The 27,222-nt window shown below is 43.6% G+C and overlaps 1 protein-coding gene across 1 annotated transcript; it reads right to left on the reverse strand.

Annotated features, from left to right (window-relative positions):
- Positions 1-128: 128 nt before the first annotated feature.
- On the reverse strand, positions 129-24,338 carry LOC147959264 (uncharacterized). Its single transcript, XM_087532577.1, has 3 exons — positions 23,518-24,338; positions 23,258-23,419; positions 129-384 (listed from the first exon to the last, which is right to left on the reverse strand). Exons 1-3 carry the CDS (start codon positions 24,336-24,338, stop codon positions 129-131), a joined length of 1,239 nt encoding a protein of 412 aa, XP_087388703.1.
- Between the last annotated feature and the right edge of the window lie 2,884 nt (positions 24,339-27,222).

Here is a 27,222-nt window from a genome sequence, read left to right on the forward strand (position 1 = left end):
ATGGGGATGCGGAGGCTCTGCATCGCGGCGCGCAACAGATCGGACGGCTCGATCCGTTCCGCTGTGGCCCTGGCTTCGGCAGCCTTCCTCGTCTTGGTCGACGAGGAGGAGGTGCCGTCGCCGGTGACCTAGACCTCCACGTGGACGCCCACTCCCCCGGCGGAAATGCCGCCGCCGAGGGAGAGGGGAGAGTCGGAGTAGCTGAGCACCTCGCTGGGGTACTCGTCGGCCACGAACGCATCGGAGATGCGCAGTGCAGCGAAGGAGGCGACAAGCGCGCCGACGACGTCGTCCGCCAGCGTGACGGACTCGTCGGTGTAGGAGAGGGCCCCTCTGAAGCATGTTCCCGGCCAGCTCCTCGAGCTGCCCCACGGTGGGCGCCAACTGTCGTGGTGGGCGCACGGCATATGCCAAGGGATGGCTAAAGAGAGGAGGAGGCTCAAGGGCGCTGGTGGACTCCAGAGGCGAGGTTGGCATGAGCGGGCGTGGGACGCCGGACATACCCAGGTTCAGGGCTCTCCGGAGAGATAATACCCCTAGTGCTGCCGAGTGTTGTTGTATGATGGATAGTACAATGTTGCTCCTGGAGCTGTATGGAGGAGGGAGGAAGATGGCCAAGGCTTAGGCAGTTCCCCCTCCTCGGATGTTGCTAACTTGGTGTGTGTGATGGAATGAGTTCTCTTCCTTCTGTTGCGTTGTCTGTCGATCGCGGGCTCCCGGGGGTTTTATAGTCCAACTCCTCGGGGGTACAATGGTAATGTTACAAGTCAGTGGGTCCGTATTGTCGGTGTTCGGGAACCCGGGCTGGGTCCCGCTGAGGGCTTGTGGTTCGCCAGGTTCCCCTAGGTGTGCGCCCCACACGCCTAGGGGGACTGTGCGCCGTCTTGTCGATCGTCAGGGCTTGGCCGAGTCGAGTCATGTACAGTCCTCTCTGTCAGGTCGCCGCTTGCTGTTGTCAGCGGTGAAGGCGGGGGCACTGTAGCCACGCCAGCCTTGGTCAGTGGGTAGGTGAGGGGCACTATCGCTACGTACCCGCTGACCAGAGGCATGGGCGGGGTACTGTTGCCTTGGTCATCATTGATTGGAGTCTCGTCCCATCATACGGTCTGGATTGGACAGGAGTTGACCCGTGGCTGGCTTGCGTAGCACGCCATGGGTGGCGCTGGCTTGTTGAGTAGGCTTTTCTCATGCCGGGTTCGGCTGTCTTGCGCTAGTTGTTGATGCCAAGTCGATGCATCTTGCCGGGTCGGCTAGTCTAGCCGGCTTGCGGGGCTTGGCCGGGTCGAGCGACCCGGCCAAGCGCGTGCCGGTATTGAGGGGCAGTGCCCACCCTGTTATTTTTGAAGAGGATCCGGGTTCCATTGCCTGCCCGGGGTTCATCCCCCCGACACCTCTCGAGAGAGTTTAGGGCTTGGTGGCGGCTCCATATCGTAAAACGCGATGAATCCTTCACTCCGATTTTTTCTCCCCGAACACGAATATATAGAGTTGGAGTTGAGGTCGGAGGAGCACTAGGTGGCCCATGAGGCACGGGGCGTGCCCAGGGGGGTAGGCACCCCCCACCCTCGTGGACAGGGTGTGGGCCCCCTGGCCTTGATTCTTTCGCCAGTATTTTTATATATTCCAAAAATAATCTCCGTTGATTTTCGGGTCATTCCAAGAACTTTTATTTCTGCACAAAAATAACACCATGGCAATTCTGCTGAAAACAGCGTCAGCCCGGGTTAGTTCCATTCAAATCACGCAAGTTAGAGGTTCCAAAACAAGGGCAAAAGTGTTTGGAAAAGTAGATACGACGGAGACGTATCAATGCACTACACACACGATCTTTCTCACAAGAGACATTGGTTAGTCCAAGGATGTGATTACCCTTTAAGAGATCTTGAAGATTTCTCATGCCGACATGGGCTAGCCGGCGATGCCATAGCCACCCCTTGCCAGCCTTGGCCATTAGAAAAGTTTCATGGAATGTGCTCTCTTTCGAGAAATCAACGGTCTCCATCCAACTCTCCAACAAAGTCCACTTCGAGAGTATCCCTCTTAAAGACTTTCACAAAACAATCATAATATGATATAACAAGATGGTATCTCGCTAGCCCTTTCTGTGACCGCAAAACATAAATGTAGAGCACCTTTAAATATCAAGGGCTGACTGGAAATTGTAATTCATGGTAAAAGAGATCTAGTCAAGTCATACTCAATGTAAACTAACAATAATACATGCAAATGACAACGGTGCTCTCTAACTGGTGCTTTTTAATACGAGGATGATGACTCAACATAAAAGTAAATAGATAGGCCCTTCGCAGAGGGAAGCAGGGATTTGTAGAGGTGCCAGAGCTCGATTTTGAAATAGAGATAAATAATATTTTGAGCAGTATACTTTCATTGTCAACATAACAACCAGAGATCTCGATATTTTCCATGCTACAAACATTATAGGCAGTTCCCAGGAAGAATGGTAAAGTTTATACTCCCCCACCACCAACAAGCATCAATCCATGGCTTGCCTGAAATAACGGGTGCCTCCAACTAACAACAATCCTGGGGGAGTTTTGTTTGTAATTATTTTGATTTGATTTGAGCATGGGACTGGGCATCCCGTCGACCAGCCATTTTCTCATGAATTAGGAGCAGAGTCCACTCCTCTTAAGAATAACCCACCTAACATGGAGGATACAGACAACCCTAGTTGATACATGAGCTATTCGAGCATACAAAACAGAATGTTTATTTGAAGGTTTAGAGTTTGGCATATACAAATTTACTTGGAACGGCAGGTAGATACCGTGTATAGGAAGATATGGTGGACTCATATGGAATAACTTTTGGGGTTTATGGAGTTGGATGCACAAGCAGTATTCCCACTTAGTACAAGTGAAGGCTAGAAAGACTCTGGGAAGCGACCAGCTAGAGAGCGACAACAGTCATGAACATGCATTAAAATTGATCAACACTGAATGCAAGCATGAGTAGGATATAATTCACCATGAACATAAATATCGTGAAGGCTATGTTGATTTTGTTTCAACTACATGCGTGAACATGTGCCAAGTCAAGCCACTCGAATCATTCAAAGGAGGATACCACCCTATTATACCACATCACAACCATTTTAATAGCATGTTGGCACGCAAGATAAACCATTATAAAGTCCTAGCTACTTAAGCATGGCATGGGTAACTATAATCTCTAATTTTCATTGCAAACATGTTTCATTCATAATAGGCTGAATCAGGAACGATGAACTAATCATATTTACAAAAACAATAGAGGTCGAGTTCATACCAGCTTTTCTCATCTCAATCAGTTCATCATATATCGTCATTATTGCCTTTCACTTGCACGACTGAATAGTGTGCATAATAATAATAGTGCACATGCATTGGACTAAGCTGGAATCTGCAAGCATTCAACTCAAGAGAGAAGACAAGGTATTATGGGCTCTTTGTTAGATCATCAATAATGCATATGAGAGCCACTTCAACATTTTCATCATGGTCTTCTCCTCTTGACCCCCAAGGAAAATAAAGGAAATAAAACTATTTACAAGGGAAAGCTCCCAACAAGCAAAAGAAGAACGAGAAATCTTTTTGGGTTTTCTTTTTAATTACTACTACAGGCATGAAACGTAAACTAGCTAAAAGCTACAACTAATTTTTTTTTGTTTTTCTAAAGGTTTTTCAAACACACAAGAATAAGGGAGCGCGGCGACGCTTTCGGCTGTGGAAGATATCAGCCTGTCGGGAAGGTGCATGGGAAGCCTGGGCCATGGTGAAAACACGGTATACCAAGCTTGATCCGAATCATATGGCTCGGGTCGGACCTCTAGGGTCAGATGGAAAAGAAGTTCCCATTAATTTGGTATATGACCAAGTAGAAGTAGCCGCCAAGTATTCCCAGCAGGATTGTAAGTTAGACCACCTGCTGGTCGGCATAGAGGAGGAATTTTTTGAGTCCTAGTGACTATGTACTTTCCTTGACATATGTGACTCTAGCTGAATTGTAAAAACAATTGTCATGGTAGACCTTTTCGCTTCGACCTCTGGACCCGAAGGTGCAGAGTGTTTTCGAATACCTTAGCGGTAAAATAGACCAGGGTATGCGTGGGAACCAGGCGCAGGGGTCATAGTTGCTTGAACAAACAATGTGTATCCGGCTAGTTATGTTATATTACATTATGATTGTAAGAAACATCTTCCAGGGAGAATAGTTCCGTTAGTGGTTCCTTTCCCTGGGTGTGGATGCATTAAAATGCATGTCCGAACTGTGATAGATAACATTACAGTATAGGTAATCATCTGGGGGTTCATAATGGAAGGAATATAAATCATCTTTAGTCCGTCGATCGAGTATTCTCTTAAGAACGCTAGCTTTCGGCTTCACCCAGCCTGAGGTACACATCCGTATGACCCAATAGTAACAATCATAGAGTTGCTCCCTTTATGCCCTAGTCAAACTAACGAGAACGTAGGGCATACGCACAGGAGCCAGGCAACCCAGCTTGGCCAAAACTTAGGTCATATCGATTCATATAATGGCGAAGAAAAGGTACATATGGGAAAAACATATGTGATGAGCTTGATGCTCGGAAAAAATAAGCTTCTGTCCGGGAAGCCCCCAGGTATAGTGGATGTACATGCTCAAGGATGTGTACATCACAGGTGCATGGTTTAGCCGTGTGAAAGAGTTTAAGTTTTAGGAAAAGAAAAAACGAAAAGAGAGGAAAAAATAAAGGAGACAACAAGGAGAATGAGACAAACACATAGTTCGGTGCTAGGCATATAATCTTCGGAGTCTGGCTGCGTTCCAGGGGTTCGGCTCTAGGCGATTGTCTGATGCAGCATGCAGGCGGTACGCTCCTTGTGTGAGAACCTTGTCAATTATGAAGGGACCCTCCCACATGGGCCTGAGTTTGTCCTTTTTCTTCTCCGGCAAGCGTAGGACGAGTTTGCCAACATTATAAGTCTTGGCCTGTACTTCTCTGCTTTGGTATCTGCAGGCCTGATGTTGATAAAATGCGGAACGGGCTTTTGCAACATCGCGCTCCTCCTCCAGGGCATCTAGGCTATCCTGCCGATCAAGCTCGGCGTCTCTCTCTTCGTACATGCGCACTCGATGTGAGTCATGGATAATATCGCAGGGCAACATAGCCTCCGCACCGTACACCATGAAGAAAGGTCTATATCCAGTAGTGCCGCTGGGCGTGGTCCGCAGCCCCCAGAGTACAGAGTCAAGCTCCTCAACCCATTGCTTGTCTGATTCTTTCAAATACCGCACTAGTCTAGGTTTGATGCCGCTCATAATAAGACCATTAGCCCGTTCGACTTGACTGTTTGTTTGCGGGTGATAGACAGAGGCGTAATCAAGCTTAATGCCCAGATTAGCACTCCATGTTTTCACCTCATCGGCTATGAAATTGGAGCCGTTATCGGTGATGATGCTGTGTGGAACACCATAACGGTGCACCACGCCGAATATGAAGTCTATTACTGGCCCCACCTCGGCCGTTTTGACTGGTTTGGCCTATCCACTTAGTGAATTTATCCACCATGACCAACAGTTACTTTCTCTTATGGCTTCCTCCTTTAAGGGGTCCGACCATATCGATCCCCCAGACCGCGAAAGGCCAAGTGATGGGGATCGTTTGTAGAGCGGTGGGAGGCATATGGCTTTGGTTGGCGAATAGCCGGCATCCGATGCAACGTTGGACAAGGTCCTGTGCATCTGCTCAGGCCGTCAGCCAGTAAAAGCCTATATGGAAGGCCTTGCTAACAAGGGCCCGAGTTGCAGCGTGGTGACCGCCGAGTCCAGTGTGAATTTCAGCCAAGAGCTGCCGCCCCTCTTCCTCGGAGATACATCTTTGAAGAACTCCGGTAGCACTTTTCTTGTAGAGCTCTCCTTCATGAACCTTGTAGGCCTTCGAGCGCCAAACAATGTGGCGAGCCTCATTCTGATCCTCCAGGAGTTCTTTCCTATTAAGGTAGGCCAAGAAGGGTTCGATCCATGGGGCAATGACTGCCATGATTAGATGGGCCGACGGTGTTATTTCGGTGGCTGATCCCCCGATGATATCGTCGTGTTCGGAGGCTGGGGTTGTGTTCAGATCCGGACTGGTGTTACCGCTCTCCTCTTGCCACACCACGGACGGCTTAAAGAGCCTTTCCAGAAAGATATTAGGTGGGACGGGGTCGCGCTTGGCGCCAATGCGGGCGAGGACGTCCGCCACTTGATTACTTTCTCGAGCCACATGATGAAACTCAAGCCCCTCGAATCGAGCCGACATTTTAGGACAACGTTGTGGTAAGCCGCCATCTTTGGATCTTTGGCATCAAAATCTCCGTTTATTTGAGATATTGCGAGGTTTGAGTCCCCGCGCACTTCCAGGCGTTGTATGCCCATAGAGACAGCCATCCGGAGACCATGTAATAAGGCCTCGTATTTGGCTGCGTCATTGGAGTCTGTGTATAATATTTGGAGTACGTACTGGATTACGTATACAGTGGGGGATGTTAAAACGACGCCCGCTCCTAATCCTGCCAGCATTTTGGAACCATCGAAATACATAACCCAGTTGGAATACGTGCCGTACTCTTTAGGGAGTTCGGCCTCTGTCCATTCACGACGAAGTCCGCCAGTACTTGGGATTTGATGGCTCGGCGCAGTTTGTATGTTATGTCGAATGGAAGGAGCTCAATGGCCCATTTGGCTAACCGGCCCGTAGCATTGCGGTTGTTTATTATATCATTGAGTGGTACTTCAGAAGCCACCGTTATAGAACATTCTTGGAAGTAGTGTCGTAGCTTCCGGGATGCCATGAAGACCGCATATGCTATGCTTTGATAATGAGGGTATTGGGATTTGCATGGTGTGAGGATGGTGGATACGTAATATACCGGCTTCTAAAGTGGGAATTTGTGTCTGTCCTGTTCTCGTTCCACGACGAGCATGGCGCTCACCACCTGGTGTGCTGCCGATATGTATAATAACATGGGTTCACCGACGTTCGGTGCGGCCAGGATTGGGTTGCTCGCCAGAAGGGTTTTTGTTTCTTCCAGTCCGGCTGTTGCCGCATCCGTCCACTCGAAGTGATCGGTGCGCCAGAGGAGGCGATACAATGGCAATGCCTTTTCCCCCAATCTGGAGATAAAGCGGCTTAAAGCTGCCACGCACCCTGCGAGTTTTTGGACCTGTTTAAGGTCCGTTGGTGTGGCCAATTGTGACAAGGCTTGGATTTTGGCTGGATTTGCTTCAATTCCTCTATTGGAAATGATGAAGCCCAACAGCTTTCCAGCAGGAACGCCAAAAACACACTTTTTTGGATTGAGCTTGATGTCATATGCACGGAGGTTGTCGAATGTAAGACGCAAATCGTCTATTAGTGAGTCGACGTGCCTACTTTTAATGACGATGTCATCCACGTATGCTTCAACTATGTTCCCAATCTGTTTCTCCAGGCATGTTTGAATCATGCGTTGGTAGGTGGCCCCATCGTTTTTGAGCCCGAAGGGCATGGCGTTGAAGCAGAATGGCCCATATGGGGTAATGAATGTCGTTGCGGCTTGATCGGACTCCTTCATTTTGATTTGATGGTATCCGGAATATGCGTCGAGGAAGCATAGCGAATCGTGTCCTACAGTGACATCGATAATCTGGTCAATGGGGGGAGGGGGAATGGATCCTTAGGGCAGGCCTTATTGAGGTCTTTGAAATCGTCGCACAGGCGCCAGGATTTATCCTTCTTTGGCACCATCACCAAGTTTGCTAGCCAGTCCGGGTGTTTTATTTCTCTAATGAATCTGGCCTCAATTAGCTTGGCTAGCTCCTCCCCCATCGCTTGACGTTTGGGTTCGGAAAAACGCCGCAGTGTCAACCATTCGGTCTAGTTGTGCTCTGATGGATGCTATCTTCTTGGGGTCCGTTGGATGGACTTGGAATTTGACTATTTCTTCTGCTGGCTTGAAGGAGGTGGATTTGGGTTGTTTGTCTAGGACCACATCATCTCTGTCCACCGTGGAGCGCAGCGTGGTTAATTCTTCGGCCGCGAGGGCTTCAGATAATGCCTCAAGGGCCAAGGATGCGGTTTTATTCTCGGCGTGGAGTGCTATGTCCGGATCACTAGCTAGAGTGATTATACCATTGGGCCCATGCATCTTAAGCTTCATGTATCCATAATGGGGTACCGCTTGGAAGCGCGTAAATGCATCTTGCCCTAAGAGGGCGTGATATCCGCTGTTGAACGGGGCCACTTGGAAGGTTAGTTCTTCGGTCCGATAGTTCTCCGGTGTGCCGAATACCACGTCGAGTGCGATTTTTCCCGCGCATCGCGCCTCCTGACTAGGAATAATTCCCCGGAAGGTCGTGCTAATTTGCTTGATGCGGCTCCTATCTATTTCCATTTTACTGAGTGTATCCTCGTAAATGAGGTTTAGTACGCTGCCGCCGTCCATGAGAACCTTGGTGAGCCGAAAGCTGTCCATGATTGGACTGAGGACCAAGGCGGCTGGTGCCCGGATTGTCCTGAATTTTGGTTCATCATCGGCATTGAAAGTTATGGACGTGTCGTTCCAAGGGTTTGTTGCTGTGATTTGGGAGACTTCGGCAAGGTCGTGGAGTGCCCTTTTACGCTTATTGTTTGAAGCGAAAGTCTCGAAGACCGTCAGTACTCTGGGGTCATCGTCTTCTGGAGGATATTGCTCTGGGTTATTTTTGGTGAGGATATCGTTGCCGCTCTTGGCCACCTGCCGGAGTATCCAACATGCTCTAAGGCTGTGAGTTGATATAGTATCCGGTGTTGTGTCTAGCTTGCATGGTCCATAGAGGCATCCCTCCAGAACGGTTCCGCGTCTCGTAATGGGCTTATATTTCTTGGTCATTGGGCCGGGCGTGCCACTAGGGTGCGTCCTTTTCACCTGAACGAGGGATTGGGTGCAAACCATCGGTTCCCAGCAGGCTGCCTGAGTTTTCCAAGCGCTTTCCATTGCGCAGTACTTGTATGCTATGGTTGCCAAGTCTGCGAAGCATGATATGCGACGACGGTTGATGGCGTTTAGGATTCCTTCATCCGTGCAATTGTTGCAGAACACTGTGATCGCGTCTTCGTCGTGGCAATCTTCAATCTTATCTTAGACAAGGAGGAATCTGGCCCAGAAGTGGTGGGCCGTTTCTTGATACTACTGCCGTATGACCCTGAGAGAGCTTATGTCTGGTGGGTGGATTAAAGTCCGAACCCTGACCCAAATTAGGATATGGAGTTTGAAGAATCTCCGGATTTAGTAGTTCGGGCTCCGGGATGTCAGCTGATTTTTTGGGCTTGTCATCCGATTCTATGTTCGGAGGACAAGACATGTCTTTCTACAGGTAGGTGTCCGGCTCTTCAAGTTTGGAGATCCGAACGTAGTTCGTCCTTAATATAGAGGAAGAGTTGTCGTCTTGCTCCTCTACTACTGCTATTTGATGGGTGATCGACGAAGTTTTAATTTCTCTCTTGTCGGGTTTAAGCCCAATCCGATCAGAGTCTGTGGCGACCCCCAGGGCGGCGATGCAATCTAGGAGCTCGTTTAAAGACGACAGCTCCACCGGATCCATCTGCTTGGAGTACTAAGAGTCAACATGAAGGGGATTTTTGATGACCCGAGAAGTCATCGTCGGCTTAATGGCCGAACGAGCGGTCATAATGAAGCCGCCCAGCCGGAGGGTTTGGCCTGGGGCCAGTGTTCCTCAGGAGGTGACGTTGTCCTTGAGAACAAGGCGAGCCATCGATCCTATCTTTTGACGGCACAGTGGAACTCTCAATGAAAGTGATACGTCTCCAACGTATCTATAATTTTTGATTGCTCCATGCTATATTATCTACTGTTTTGGACATTATTGGGCTTTATTATCCACTTTTATATTATTTTTGGGACTAACCTACTAACCGGAGGCCCAGCCCAGAATTGCTGTTTTTTTTGTCTATTTTAGGGTTTCGAAGAGAAGGAATATCAAACGGAGTCCAAACGAAATGAAACCTTCGGGAACGTGATTTTTGGAACAAACAAGACCCAGGAGACTTGGACCCTATGTCAAGCAATCAACAGGGAGGCCACGAGGTAGGGGGGCGCGCCCTCCACCCTCGTGGCCCCCCTGTTGCTCCAACGGTGTACTTCTTCCTCCTATATATACCTACGTACCCCCAAACGATCAGATACGGAGCCAAAACCCTAATTCCACTGCCGTAACTTTCTGTATCCACGAGATCCCATCTTGGGGCCTGTTCCGGAGCTCCGCCGGAGGGGGCATCGATCACGGAGGGCTTCTACATCAACACCATAGCCTCTTTGATGAAGTGTGAGTAGTTTACCTCAGACCTACGGGTCCATATTTATTAGCTAGATGGCTTCTTCTCTCTTTTTGGATCTCAATACAAAGTTCTCCCCCTCTCTTGTGGAGATCTATTCAATGTAATCTTCTTTTTGCGATGTGTTTGTTGAGACCGATGAATTGTGGGTTTATGTTCAAGTTTATCTATGAACAATATTTGAATCTCCTCTGAATTCTTTTATGTATGATTGGTTATCTTTGCAAGTATCTTCGAATTATCAGTTTTGTTTGGCCTACTAGATTGATCTTTCTTGCAATGGGAGAAGTGCTTAGCTTTGGGTTCAATCTTGCGGTGTCCTTTCCCAGTGACAGTAGGGGCAACAAGGCACGTATTGTATTGTTGCCATCGAGGATAACAAGATGGGGTTTTCATCATATTGAATGAGTTTATCCCTCTACATCATGTCATCTTGCTTAAGCCGTTACTCTGTTCTTATGAACTTAATACTCTAGATGCATGCTGGATAGCGGTCGATGTGTGGAGTAATAGTAGTAGATGCAGGCAGGAGTCGGTCTACTTGTCCCGGACGTGATGCCTATATACATGATCATACCTAGATATTCTCATAACTATGCTCAATTATGTCAATTGCTCAACAGTAATTCGTTCACCCACCGTAAAATACTTATGCCCTCGAGAGAAGCCACTAGTGAAACCTATGGTCCCCGGGTCGATCTTCATCATATTAATCTTCCAATACTTTGTTATTTTCATTCCCTTTTATTTTACTTTGCATCTTTATCATAAAAATACCAAAAATATTATCTTCTCATATCTATCAGATCTCACTCTCGTAAGTGGCCGTGTAGGGATTGACAACCCCTTATCGCGTTGGTTGCGAGGATTTATTTGTTTTGTGCAGGTGCGAGGGACTCGCGCGTAGCCTCCTACTAGATTGATACCTTGGTTCTCAAAAACTGAGGGAAATACTTGCACTACTCTGCTGCATCACCCTTTCCTCTTCAAGGGAAAACCAACGCAAGTGCTCAAGAGGTAGCAAGAAGGATTTTTGGCGCTGTTGCCGGGGAGGTCTACGCAAAAGTCAACATACCAAGTACCCATCACAAACCCTTATCTCCCGCATTACATTATTTGCCATTTGCCTCTCGTTTTCCTCTCCCCCACTTCACCCTTCCCGTTTTATTCGCCCTCTCTCTATCCTCCATCTCTTTCTCTATTTGCCTCTTTTTGCCCGCTTCTTGTTTGCTTGTGTGTTGGATTGCTTGCTTCTCACGATGGCTCAAGATAACACTAAATTGTGTGACTTCACCAATACCAACAACAATGCTTTTATTAGCACTCCGATTGCTCCTCTTACCGATGCTGAATCTTGTGAAATTAATGCTGCCTTGCTAAATCTTGTCATGGAAGATCCGTTTTCCGGCCTTCCTAGTGAAGATGTCGCTACCCATCTGAGCTTCGTTGATTTGTGTGACATGCAAAATAAGAAAGATGTTGATAATGATATTGTTAAATTGAAGCTATTTCCTTTTTCACTTAGAGATCGTGCTAAAGCTTGGTTTTCATCTTGGCCTAAAAATATTATTGATTCTTGGAATAAGTGCAAAGATGCCTTTATCTCTAAGTATTTTCCTCCCGCTAAGATCATCTCTCTTAGAAACGATATTATGAATTTTAAGCAACTTGATCATGAACATGTTGCACACGCTTGGGAGAGGATGAAATTAATGATACGTAATTGCCCAACACATGGTTTGAATTTGTGGATGATTATACAAAATTTTTATGCCGGATTGAATTTTGCTTCTAGAAATCTTTTAGATTCCGCCGTGGGAGGCACTTTTATGGAAATCACTTTAGGAGAAGCTAATAAACTCCTAGATAATATTATGGTTAATTATTCTCAATGGCACATTGAAAGATCTACTAATAAGAAAGTGCATGCGATAGAAGAAATTAATGTTTTGAGTGGAAAGATGGATGAACTTATGAAATTATTTGCTAATAAAAGTGTTTCTTCTGATCCTAATGGTATGCCTTTGTCTACTTTGATTGAGAATAACAATGAACCTATGGATGTGAATTTTGTTGGTAGGAATAATTTTGGTAACAATGCGTATAGAGGAAACTTTAATCCTAGGCCTTATCCTAGCAATTCCTCTAATAATTATGGTAATTCCTACAACAATTCTTATGGAAATTATAATAAGATGCCCTCTGATTTTGAATCTAATATTAAAGAATTTATTACTTCACAAAAGAATTTCAATGCTTTGATTGAAGAAAAATTGCTTAAGATTGATGAGTTGGCTAGGAACATTGATAGAATTTCTCTTGATGTTGATTCTTTGAAACTTAGATCTATTCCACCTAAGCATGCTATCAATGAGTCTCTCAAAGCCATGAGAATTTACATTTATGAGTGCAAAGAAAGAACCGCTAGGATGCGTGCTAAGAAAGATTCCTTTATAAGAGCGTGTTCTTCTAGTTTCCATGATAATAAAGATGAAGATATAAAAGTTATTGATGTGTCCCCTATTAAATCTTTGTTTTGCAATATGAATCTTGATAATGATGGGACTGAATATGATCCACCTTTACCTAGAAGGCGTTCCAAAAATTCGAAGTCTTTAGATTTTGATGCTAAATTTGATAAAAGTGGAATTGAAGAGATCAAAACTCTAGATGTTAATTAACCTACTATTTTGGATTTCAAGGAATTTAATTATGATAATTGCTCTTTTATAGATTATATTTCCTTGTTGCAATCTGTGCTAAATTCTCCTCACGCTTATAGTCAAAATAAAGCGTTTACCAAACATATCGTTGATGCTTTGATGCAATCTTATGAAGAAAAACTTGAGTTGGAAGTTTCTATCCCTAGAAAACTTTATGATGAGTGGGAACCAACTATTAAAAGTAAAATTAAAGATCATGAATGCTATGCTTTGTGTGATTTGGGTGCTAATGTTTCCACGATCCCAAAGACTTTGTGTGATTTGTTAGGTTTCCGTGATTTTGATGATTGCTCTTTAAACTTGCACCTTGCGGATTCCACTATTAAGAAACCTATGGGAAGAATTAATGATGTTCTTATTATTTCAAATAGGAATTATGTGCCCGTAGATTTTATTGTTCTTGACATGGATTGCAATCCTTCATGTCCTATTATTCTTGGTAGACCCTTCCTTAGAACGATTGGTGCAATTATTGATATGAAGGAAGGAGATATTAGATTCGCATTTCCATTAAGGAAAGGCATGGAACACTTCCCTAGAAAGAAAATTAAATTACCTAATGAGTCTATTATGAGAGCCACTTATGGATTGCCTACCAAAGATGGCAATACCTAGATCTATCCTTGCTTTTTATGCCTAGCTAGGGGCGTTAAACGATAGCGCTTGTTGGGAGGCAACCCAATTTTATTTTTATTACTTGCTTTTTTCTCCTGTTTAGTAATAAATAATTTATCTAGCCTCTGTTTTGGTTGTGTTCTTTGTGCTTAATTAGTGTTTGTGCCAAGTAGAACCGTTGGGAAGACTTGGGGAAGGTCTTGTTAATCTTGCTATAAAAACAGAAACTTTAGCGCTCACGAGAACTGCTGCCATTTTTAGTTGGGAAGTGCTATTTAGTTAATTCTTTTTGAAGATGATTAATAGATAAATTCCTCACGTCCAGAAATTTATTTTAGAATTTTTGGGGTTCCAGATCTTGTGCTAGGTACAGATTACTACAGACTGTTCTGTTTTTGACAGATTCTGTTTTTCGTGTGTTGTTTGCTTATTTTGATGAATCTATGGCTAGTAAAATAGTTTATAAACCATAGAGAAGTTGGAATACAGTAGGTTTAACACCAATATAAATAAAGAATGAGTTAATTACAGTACCTTGAAGTGGTCTTTTGTTTTCTTTCGCTAACGGAGCTCACGAGATTTTCTACTTTAAGTTTTGTGTTGTGAAGTTTTCAAGTTTTGGGTAAAGATTTGATGGATTATGGAACAAGGAGTGGCAAGAGTATAATCTTGGGGATGCCCATGGCACCCCCAAGATAATCTAAGTACACCTAAAAGCCAAAGCTTGGGGATGCCTCGGAAGGCATCCCCTCTTTCGTCTACTTCTATCGGTAACTTTACTTGGAGCTATATTTTTATTCACCACATGATATGTGTTTTTCTTGGAGCGTCTTGTATTATTTGAGTATTATTTGTTAGTTTACCACAATCATCCTTGCTGTACACACCTTTTGAGAGAGACACACATGATTCGGAAATTTTTAGAATACTCTATGTGCTTCACTTATATCTTTTGAGTTATATAGTTTTGCTCTAGTACTTCACTTATATCTTTTAGAGCACGGTGGTGGATTTGTTTTATAGAAACTATTGATCTCTCATGCTTCACTTAGATTATTTTGAGAGTCTTAAATAGCATGGTAATTTGGTTAAATAATCCTATATGCTAGGTATACAAGATTAATAATAAAATTCTCTTATGAGTATGTTGAATACTATGAGAAGTTTGATGCTTGATAATTGTTTTGAGATATGGAGATGGTGATATTAAAGATGTGCTAGTTGAGTAGTTGTGAATTTGAGAAATACTTGTGATTAAAGTTTGTGATTCCCGTAGCATGCACGTATGGTGAAACGTTATGTGATGAAGTCGTAGCATGATTTATTTAATGATTGTCTTCCTTATAAGTGGCGGTCGGGGATGAGCGATGGTCTTTTCCTACCAATCTATCCCCCTAGGAGCATGCGCACAATACTTTGCTTTGATAACCTATAGATTTTTGCAATAAGTATGTGAGTTCTTTATGACTAATGTTGAGTCCATGGATCATACACACTCTCACCCTTCCACCATTGCTAGCCTCTCTAATACCGCGCACCTTTCGCCGGTATCATATACCCACCATATACCTTCCTCAAAACAGTCACCATACCTACCTATTATGGCATTTCCATAGCCATTCCGAGATATATTGCCATGCAACTTTCCACCGTTCCGTTATTATGACACACTTCATCATTGTCATATTGCTTTGCATGATCATGTAGTTGACATCGTATTTGCGGCAAAGCCACCGTTCATAATTCTTTCATACATGTCACTCTTGATTCATTGCATATCCCAGTACACCGCCGGAGGCATTCACATAGAGTCATATTTTGTTCTAAGTATTGAGTTGTAATTGTTGAGTTGTAAGAAAATAAAAGTGTGATGATCATCATTAGTAGAGCATTGTCCTAGTGAAGAAAGGATGATGGAGACTATGATTCCCCCACAAGTCGGGATGAGACTCCAGACGAAAAATAAAAAATATATAAAAAAGGGAAAAGGCACAAATAAAAAAATGAGAGAAAAAGAGAGAAGGGACAATGCTACTATCCTTTTACCACACTTGTGCTTCAAAGTAGCACCATGATCTTCATGATAGAGAGTCTCCTATGTTATCACTTTCATATACTAGTGGGAATTTTTCATTATAGAACTTGGCTTGTATGTTCCAATGATGGGCTTCCTCAAATTGCCCTAGGTCTTCGTGAGCAAGCGAGTTGGATGCAGACCCACTTAGTTTCTTTTTGAGATTTCATATACTTATAGCTCTAGTGCATCCGTTGCATGGCAATCCCTACTCACTCACATTGATATCTAATAATGGGCATATCCATACCCGTTAATACGCCTATTTGATGTGAGACTATCTTCTCCCTTTTTGTCTTCTCCACAACCACCATTCTATTCCACCTATAGTGCTATGTCCATGGCTCACGCTCATGTATTGCGTGAAGATTGAAAAAGTTTTGAGAATGTCAAAAGTATGAAACAATTGCTTGGCTTGTCATCGGGGTTGTGCATGATTTAAATATTTTGTGTGGCGAAGATAGAGCATAGCCAGACTATATGATTTTGTAGGGATAACTTTCTTTGGCCATGTTATTTTGAGAAGACATAATTGCTTAATTAGTATGCTTGAAGTATTATTATTTCTATGTCAATATTAAACTTTTGTCTTGAATCTTTCGAATCTGAATATTCATACCACAATTAAGAAGAATTACATTGAAATTATGCCAAGTAGCATTCCACATCAAAAATTCTGTTTCTATCATTTACCTACTCGAGGACGAGCATGAATTAAGCTTGTGGATGCTTGATACGTCTCCAACGTATCTATAATTTTTGATTGCTCCATGCTATATTATCTACTGTTTTGGACATTATTGGGCTTTATTATCCACTTTTATATTATTTTTGGGACTAACCTACTAACTGGAGGCCCAGCCTAGAATTGCTGTTTTTTTGCCTATTTTAGGGTTTTGAAGAAAAGGAATATCAAACGGAGTCCAAACGGAATGAAACCTTCGGGAACGTGATTTTTGGAACAAAAAAGACCCAGGAGACTTGGACCCTACATCAAGCAATCAACAGGGAGGCCACGAGGTAGGGGGGCACGCCTACCCCCCAGGCGCGCCCTCCACCCTCGTGGGGCCCCTGTTGCTCCACCGACGTACTTCTTCCTCCTATATATACCTACGTACCCCCAAACGATCAGATACGGAGCCAAAACCCTAATTCCACCGCCGTAACTTTCTGTATTCACGAGATCCCATCTTGGGGCCTATTCCGGAGCTCCGCCGGAGGGGGCATCGATCACGGAGGGCCTCTACATCAACACCATAGCCTCTCCGATGAAGTGTGAGTAGTTTACCTCAGACCTACGGGTCCATAGTTATTAGCTAGATGGCTTCTTCTCTCTTTTTGGATCTCAATATAAAGTTCTCCCCCTCTCTTGTGGAGATCTATTCGATGTAATCTTCTTTTTGCGGTGTGTTTGTTGAGACCAATGAATTGTGGGTTTACGATCAAGTTTATCTATGAACAATATTTGAATCTCCTCTGAATTCTTTTATGTATGATTGGTTATCTTTGCAAGTCTCTTTGAATTATCGGTTTGGTTTTGGCCTACTAGATTGATCTTTCTTGCAATGGGAGAAGTGCTTAGCTTTGGGTTCAATCTTGTGGTGTCCTTTCCCAGTGACAGTAGGGTCAGCAAGGCACGTATTGTATTGTTGACATCGAGGATAACAATATGGGGTTTTCATCATATTGCACGAGTTTATCCCTCTACATCATGTCATCTTGCTTAAGGCGTTACTCTGTTCTTATGAACTTAATACTCTAGATGCATGCTGGATAGCGGTCGATGTGTGGAGTAATAGTAGTAGATGCAGGCAGGAGTCGGGCTACTTGTCTCGGACATGATGCCTATATACATGATCATAACTATGCTCAATTCTTTCAATTGCTCAACAGTAATTCGTTCACCCACCGTAAAATACTTATGCTCTCGAGAGAAGCCACTAGTGAAACCTATGGTCCCCGGGTCTATCCTCATCATATTAATCTTCCAATACTTTGTTATTTTCGTTGCCTTTTATTTTACTTTGCATCTTTATCATAAAAGTACCAAAAATATTATCTTATCATATCTATCATATCTCACTCTCGTAAGTGACCGTGTAGGGATTGCCAACCCCTTATTGCGTTGGTTGTTAGGATTTATTTGTTTTGTGCAGGTGCGAGGGACTCGTGCGTAGCCTCCTACTGGATTGATACCTTGGTTCTCAAAAACTGAGGGAAATACTTACGCTACTCTGCTGCATCACCCTTTTCTCTTCAAGGGAAAACCAACGCATGTGCTCAAGAGGTAGCAGAAAGCACCAATGTCAGTGTCAAAACCGGCGGATCTCAGTAGGGGGTCCCGAACTATGCGTCTAGGATCGATGGTAACATGAGACGAGGGACACAATGTTTATCCAGGTTTGGGCCCTCTCTTTGGAGGTAATACCCTACTTCCAGCTTGATTGATCTTGATGAATATGAGTATTACAAGAGTTGATATACCACGAGATCGTAATGGCTAAACCCTAAAAGTCTAGCTTGACTATGATTATGAGGATGTATCTCTATGGACCTAGCCCTCCGGTTTATATAAACACCGGGGGGATCTAGGGTTTCATAAGGTCGGTTACAGAGAAAGGAATCTTCATATTTGGTCGCCAAGCTTGCCTTCCACGCCAGGGAGAGTCCCATCCGGACACGGCTAGAGTCTTCGGTCTTTGTATCTTCACGGCCCATCAGTCTGGCCCATATCCAATAGGTCGGACGCCCGAGGACCCCTTAGTCCAGGACTCCCTCACTAGGTGCATCAGCATTAGTTCTCTGAGAATCTTGCTCAATTCTCTTAGGATGGCCCTAAGGATACAAAGATTCCTGAGTCATTTTACCCCCTCTAGTCATAACTCTAACAACATTATCATTATTCTTATTTTATAGTTCATTGAGCAAATCATTCTCAGCCTTAAGTACTTGTTCTACTTGAGTGGTAACCATAGAAGCATGTTTACTAATAAGTTTAAGTTCACCTTTAACTCTAGACATATAATCACTCAACTATTCTAGCATCTTAGCATTGTGATTCAATTGTCTACCAACATAAGCATTGAAGTTTTCTTGTCTAACAATAAAATTATCAAACTCATCTAAGCATTGGCTAGTAGACTTATAATGAGGAATATCACCTTCATCAAATCTATAGAGAGAATTTACCTTTACTACCTGTGTCGGGTTATCAAGATCATGTATTTCTTCAATAGGTGGTAAATTCTTAACATCTTCATCTTTAATACCTTTTTCTTTCATAGATTTCTTTGCCTCTTGCATAACTTCAGGACTGAGAAATAGGATACCCCTTTTCTTCGGAGTTGGCTTAGGAGTTTGTTCAGGAAGTGTCCAATCATTTTCATTACTCAACATATTATTGAATAGCAATTCAGCTTGATCAACAGTTCTTTCCCTGAAAACACAACCAGCACAACTATCTAGGTAGTCTCTGCAAGCATCGGTTAGTCCATTATAAAAGATAGCAAGTATTTCATTTTTCTTGAGAGGATGATCAGGCAAAGCATTAAGTAATCGGAGCTCCCCAAGCTTGTGGGAGACTCTCTTCTTCAATTTGCACAAAATTATATATTTCCCTTAAGGCAGCTTGTTTCCTATGAGCGGGGAAATATTTAGCAGAGAAGTAATAACTCATATCCTGGGGACTACACACACAACCAGGATCAAGAGAATTAAACCATGTTTTAGCATCACCCTTTAATGAGAACGAAAACAACTTAAGGATAAATTAATAGCGAGTTTTCTCATCATGAGTGAACAGGGTGGCTATATCATTTAATTAAGTAAGATGTGCCACAACAGTTTTAGATTCATATGCATAAAAAGGATCAGATTCAACCAAAGTAATTAACTCAGGATCAACAGAGAAATCATAATCCTTATCAGTAATAAAGATAGGTGAAGTAGCAAAAGCAGGGTCATATTTCATTCTAGAATTCAAATACTTTTTTTAAGCTTAGCTAATAATTTCTTAAGATTAGATCTATCATTAAAAGCTAAGAAGTCTCTAGCAGTTTCTTCATCCATAACATAACCCTCAGGCACAACAGGCAATTCATATCTAAGGGGAGAATCTTCATCATCACTTTCATCAATATTACCAGTTTCAATAATTTCATTCTCTCTAACCCTAGCAAGTTGTTCATCAAGAAATTCACCTAGTGACACAATATTATCAAGCATAGAAGTAGTTTCATCATAAGTATCATGCAAAGCATAAGTGGCATCATCAATAACATGCGACATATCCGAATAAATAGCAGGTGTAGGTGTCGCAAGTTTACTCAAAACAGAAGGTGAATCAAGTGCAGAGCTAGATGGCAGTTCCTTATCTCCCCTCGTAGTTGAGGGAAAAATCTTGGTTCTTTTATCTTTCAAGTTCTTCATAATGATAAGCAGATATAAATCCCAAGTGACTCAAAGAATAGAGATATGCTCCCCGACAACGGCGCCAGAAAATAGTCTTGATAACCCACAAGTATAGGGGATCGCAATAGTTTTCGAGGGTAGAGTATTCAACCCAAATTTATTGATTCGACACAAGGGGAGCCAAAGAATATTCTCAAGTATTAGCAGCTGAGTTGTCAATTCAACCACACCTGGAAACTTAATATCTACAGCAAAGTATTTAGTAGCAAAGTAATATGATAATAGTGGTAACGGTAGCAAAAGTAATTTTTGGTTTTATAGTGATTGTAACAGTAGCAACGGAAAAGTAAATAAGCGAAGAACAATATATGAAAAGCTCGTAGGTAATGGATCAGTGATGGATAATTATGTCGGATGCGATTCGTCATGCAATAGTTATAACAAAGGGTGACACAGAACTAGCTCCAGTTCATCAATGTAATGTAGGCATGTATTCCGAATATAGTCATACGTGCTTATGGAAAAGAACTTGCATGACATCTTTTGTCCTACCCTCCCGTGGCAGCGGGGTCCTATCGGAAACTAAGGGATATTAAGGCCTCCTTTTAATAGAGTACCAGACCAAAGCATTAACACATAGTGAATACATGAACTCCTCAAACTACGGTCATCATCGGTAAGTATCCCGATTATTGTCACTTCGGGGTTAACGGATCATAACACATAATAGGTGACCATAGACTTGCAACATAGGATAAAGAACTCATATATATTCATGAAAACATAATAGGTTCATATCTGAAATCATGGCACTCGGGCCCTAGTGACAAGCATTAAGCATAGCAAAGTCATAGCAACATCAATCTCAGAACATAGTGGATACTAGGGATCAAACCCTAACAAAACGAACTCGATTACATGATAAATATCATCCAACCCATCACCGTACAGCAAGCCTATAATGGAATTACTCATGCACGACGGTGAGCATCATGAAATTGGTGATGGAGGAAGGTTGATGATGACGATGGCGATGGATTCCCCTCTCCGGATCCCTGAACGGACTCCAGATCAGCCCTCCCGAGAGAGTTTAGGGCTTGGTGGCGGCTCTGTATAGTAAAACGCGATGAATCCTTCTCTCTGATTTTTTTCTACCCGAACACGGATATATAGAGTTGGAGTTGAGATCAGAGGAGCACCAGGGGGCCCACGAGGCAGGGGGTGCGCCCAGGGGGGTAGGCATGCCCCCACCCTTGTGGACAGGGTGTGGGCCCCCTGGCCTTGATTCTTTCGCCAATATTTTCTATATATTCCAAAAATAATCTCCGTTGATTTTCAGGTCATTCCAAGAACTTTTATTTCTACACAAAAATAACACCATGGAAATTCTGCTGAAAACAGCGTCAGTCCGGGTTAGTTTCATTCAAATCATGCAAGTTAGAGTCCAAAACAAGGGCAAAATTGTTTGGAAAAGTAGATACGACGGAGACGTATCAATGCACTACACACATGATCTTTCTCAAAAGAGATATTGGTTTGTCCAAGGATGTGATTACCCTTTAAGAGATCTTGAAGATTTCTCATGCCGACATGGGCTAGCCGGCGATGCCATAGCCACCCCTTGTCGGCCTTGGCCATTAGACAAGTTGCATGGAATGTGCTCTCTTTTGAGAAATCAACCGCGTAAAGGTTGCCATCCAACTCTCCATCAAAGTCCACTTCGAGAGTATCTCTCTTAAAGACTTTCACATCTGTTAGTCCAAAGAGTGTATCATAACCAATAGAAGCCAATTGGCGAACAGAAAACAAATGGTATTTAAGGGAATGGACAAGCATGACATTTGCAAGAAACATGTCATTTTTGATAGCCACCTTGCCAAACCCGAGTACCTGTCCTTTTGATCCTCCACCAAACATAATGCTCATAAATGGTTGAATAGCTTCCATGAAATCGTAGAGCAATTTGCTATCTCCGGTCATATGATTGGTACATCCACTATCAATCACCCATTTTACTCCATCGGAGAAGGAAACCTACACACAATTATGACTTGGTTAGAGGCACCCATTTTGCAATGGGACCTCTCAAGTTGGTCACAAGGGTCTTAGGGACCCAAATAGCATAAAACCGGAATGCATTTCGAGGACCAACAAGCATTGCATACATTTCTCCATCCTTAGTCTTACGAAGTATATAGGATGGATGCATGAACTCTTTTGGCTTGTTGACAGTGGGCATGCCCCTTGTGGCCTTCCCACTAACAACCTTACCTTTCTCCTTGTGCCCCTCTCTTACAAAAGTTTCTTTTAAAGGGGGTGTGCACTTTTGAGAGGACGTCTTCTTCTTGCTTGTGCTTGGGTCAAACCCAAGCCCCTCTTTGGCAAACACCTCATTGTGTTGGCTCAATACCTCATTAAGGTTCTTTTGCCCTTGAGCACATGTCATGAGACCTTTCTCGATTTGAGCCTTGAGAAAGCGATTCCCCTCAAGAATAGATGCTAGATCACTACTAGAGTTAGTAGTACAAGCATCAACATTGATAATAGGAGAAGAGTAAGCCTTGGCTAGAGTTCCAAGATAAGTAAGCTTGAGCATCCCAAAACTCTTTGTAAGAAGGGAGAGCTCTTCTTCCTTAGTCTTGAGGGACACAGATAGGAGCTCACAATCCTGAGAGAGAGAAGCATGAGACTTCAGAGGCGTACTTTTATCATTCATCAACTCTTTGCAAGAGTCATTAGCCTTTTTCAAGGAGGCAAGATCTTTAGTATGAACATCAATGTTTGCACCAATATTCAAGCATAGTTCATCATTTTGTGCTTCCTCATATTGGACTTTCTGCTCAAGGATTTCATATTTTTCCTTTTCCTTGTTCACGAGGGTACCGAGTTCCTTAATGGTGATGGTGTGCGTACTCACCATCTCCATAAGCATATGAAACATAGTGAGCTTCTTTCCTTTGAGGGAGCACATGAACTTATTTAGTTTAGCAAACATATGATCATCTATATCATCATCCTCATAACTATCCTCCGCATCAAGATACTCATCATAGGAGTAGGAGGAGTGAAAAGAGGAGGGTTTTATCATGGGGTTACCTTGACCTTGTCAGGAGAGCTTTGGTCTCTCCATCTTCTATGACGGCCTTTGCCATTAGGCACTTGTGAGCGTTTCCCTTGTAGTCTTTCATATAGTTGTAGGTGACAACATCACCACTCTTGTTGACTAGCCTCAACGTGTTTTGAGAATCTTGAGCAACTCTGGCAACACCACTCACATCATTCGGATCGGATTCTTCATGAGCAACCATTGCTTTCCCATCTCTCTTCTTGAGCTTCTTAGGAAAGGTCTGGGAAACCTTGGTTTATCTTCTCTCTTCTCATAAGAGCACTCGTTGGAGAAGTGGTTGGTTTCTTCACAGTTGTAGCATTTCCTCACTTTCTTCTTCTGGAATCTTCCCTTGAATTTTCCCGCGCTAAACTTCTTGACAAAGAGAGCAATGTATTCATATGACGGGCTCTCATCTGAGTCAATCTCATCACCATCCTCATCCTCATCATCTTCTTCTTCTTCACTTTTCTCTTCTTCACATACATGCTTGGCCTTCAATGCAAGATTGATCTTTGATGTTGAGGTAGCATGCATGTCAAGATGTTTTGTGGCATTTGCCTTTGACTCTTCAAATAGTTGGAAAGTGGATATGATGTCATTTGGAGTCATTTCCTTGAATCCATGGTGTTGTCTTATGTCCCACACTATTTGGTGATGATATGGAGCAAGAGCATGAAGCAACTTATCCACGAGAAATCGCTTAGTCAAGTTGAATCCATCTTGAGTCTTGTCACATTCACATGACTCAGTGTCGGCAGTGAGAGTCATGAGACGCTCAAGTAGTTGCTTGGGAGATTCACCTTTCTCCATACAAAAGTTTTGCAATTGACCCTTGGCAATTTCATATTGAGCAAGCTGGAGTGTGGAGGTACCGGTCTTGGTCCTCACAATGCTATCCCATAATTCCTTGGCACTTGTGATGTGTATGTATGGTCTCCTCTGCTTGTCAGTCATACCTATTCTTATGCACATGGTTGCTGTGTCATTGAGATTCTTGTCATATACCTCTCTTGGAGTAAGATTCTTCGGGTCAACAGCTTGGTAGCCATACTCCAAGATCTCCAACATCTCAGCATTTCCATATCAAAGATGATCCTGCATAGCAACTCTCCACAAACAAAAATCGGTAGTGTCATCAAGTAAAGGATGTTTACCTTGCGGGTTATACTTAGGCTTCTCTATTTGATGTCTTGCATAAAGCCAAGGAACACTGAAGTGTTCATTACTAGGAGGTTGTTGGCCAAGTGAAGGGGTTGCACAGCTGGCCTCGAGGCCGCACCACCAGAAAGTGGTGCAAGCATCATGGTTAGTGTGCCTAGCCTCATTTGGACCAAGGCCTCAAGAGAGGCATCATGCTCCTCCTTTTGCTTAGCAAGAGCTCGTTCCAGATCCTTTGAAGTGAAGGACTTGGCTTCTGTGGAAGCCACGCCCGCATTCTTTGGATCTGCAACAAGGGGAGTCCCATTGGGGTTCATCTTGCTCTAGGGCGGTTAAGCCACAAGAATAGAGCACGAGCCTCTGATACCAATTGAAAGGATCGAGATGGACCTAGAGGGGGGTGAATAGGTAAAATTAAGATTTTAATTATTACTTAGCAATTTTAGGCAATAATGCAGAATATGAAAGTGAGCCTAACAATTGCAAGTGTGATGCTAAGAGCTAAGCAAGATAAACAAGTAACACAAGTATGTGATTAAGAAAGCACAATATGATATAAGTAAGTGCTAAGAGACAAGTAACCACAAGTAGAGATTTAGGGTTAGGAATAACCGCAACTTCGGGAGACGAGGATGTATGCTGATGTTCACTTCCTTGGAGGGAAGCTGCGTCACCGTTAGAGAGGTGGATGTTACCACGAAGGCACACCAATGCCAAGAAGGCTCACCCTATTCTCCGTTTGAGACAACACCATGAAGGCATTTCTCAACCACTAGTGGTAGACGTTAGGGTGGTCTCCAAACCCTCACAAACTTTCCGGGGGAAATCACAATGGTCGATTCCTCGCCGGAGCAATCCTACCGCCTAGGAGTCTCCAATCTCCAAGAGTAACAAGATGCACCACAAAAACAAGGGGGGATCAACTTTTGCTCTAGTGAATGTGTAGATCGAGCACTTCTCCTTCGCTTCTCAAAAGATCAAGAGATTTGGTTGCCTAAGGAGGGAGATCTCCAAGAAATCGAGGTCTGAAAATGGAGGTGAGAGAAATGGAGTCGTCAACATCTTTGTGAGGAAGAAGAGGACTATTTATAGGTGGGGGTGGAATCTGGCCGTTGGAGGCAGATTTTTGCGTATCCCGGAAGTTCCGGCCAAGTTCCGGGCTATTCAGAGAGTTTGCACAAACTCAGTAGTACCCCGGAAGCTGCTGGAATAGGGGACGGAATTTCAGGAGTCCGGAAGTTCCGGCCGCACTGGAAGTTCCGGGTGACGGAAGTTTCGGCCAGGGTCCGGAGAGGTTCCAGGCTACATAGAGAGTTTGCACAAAAGAGCAGTTTCTCTGGTACCCAAGAAGCTTCCAAGACTCGTGCCAAAGTTCCGGCCTAAACAGAAACTTTACACACTAAGTTTTTTAGATCAATGAGAGAAAGTAAGTTGATGCCCCAGATGTTTTTACGATGCACCCCTCTTAATAGTGCGGCTGCCCTAAGGACTCAAGAAACAAGAAAACTTTATGGAACTTTCCTTTTCTTGGGCACTCCGCTTTTCCTTTTCTTTCAATATAAGACGGAATAACCATCCATGCTTCACTTTAGCTTAATCAGCGCTGTTAACACTAGAGCATGTGGTTAGAAACACAAATGAAGTTGTCATAGATGTCAAAAACAATTTAGTGCTACATTGCACTTTCATCCACGTCATTGCATAATTTGGGTACACAAAGGAGACTACAGCACACCCACACTTCCTAATCGAGCAAGTTCAGCAATTAAACAGAGCTAGCTGACCTAAACATTACTCTAACAAATTAAATACGGATGCTCTTAATTAAACAAAACAAAGAGTACTACTACGGCTGGTGCTCGTCGATCTCCGCTACCGCCTCCATGTCCAGATCGCGCCCGACGGTCTCCTGGGGAAGGGGCTCCATGGTATCCATCGCACCATACTAGGAAAGCATCTCGCCATCCGCATCCTCCATCTCTTTGGAAAAGGCAGCCACGAGCTAGGCGTGGGTGGCCGTGATCTGGGCTTGGACGGGCTCTGTCGTCGCAAGGTATGCAGCGGAGGAACGGATGGCTTCTCGAACGCTCTTGGCGATTGCCAACTCTTCGGCCATGGGGTGCCAACCATTGTCGGAGAAGCTTCGTTCGATTTGTGTGGTGACCGCCAGGAGCTAGGCGTGGGCGGCCTTGACATGGTTGTGGGCAGCACGCCGCCTCCGCCGCCACCGGAAATAGTTTTTTTCTTGGGTTTAATACTTGAAAAAAATCAATGGTTTTTAAATATAAAACACTCATAGCAAACGTTTTAGTTAGAACACCCATATGCAAACTGATAGCTTCCCCAGGAAGCCAAGGGAAAATGTGCCGAGCAGGATTTGTGCAGCACTTGATCGCAAACGTTTTAGATAGAACACCCGTATGCAAAGTGAGAACATGATTTGTGCAGCTCTTTAAAGCAAACAGTTATTTTGGATGACCTGTGTGCAACCACTTACAAACAATTTGGTAAGGTTTGCATCTGTCATATTGGGTATGTTGCCATTTGTCAATCTGGAAAGATTGACATTTGTTGATCTAGTAACATTGCCATTTGTCAACCTTGTAACACTGTAATTTCTCAAAATATGAAGCTAAAAATCACTAGCAGTATCTAATTTTTGCAACTAAAATTCAGTAATTAAGCATAGATTTCATTCATAGATTAAGCAGTTGTTCTTAATGTATACAAATAGTTCAACTCGACAGCTGAACCGAACAAACTTTTCCCCAATTGTTGCCAACCATGTACTGAA

This window comes from Triticum urartu, chromosome 7A (genome assembly GCF_056163025.1).
Source record: "Triticum urartu cultivar PI428250 chromosome 7A, HENAU_Tu73, whole genome shotgun sequence".
Taxonomy (NCBI): Eukaryota; Viridiplantae; Streptophyta; class Magnoliopsida; order Poales; family Poaceae; genus Triticum; species Triticum urartu.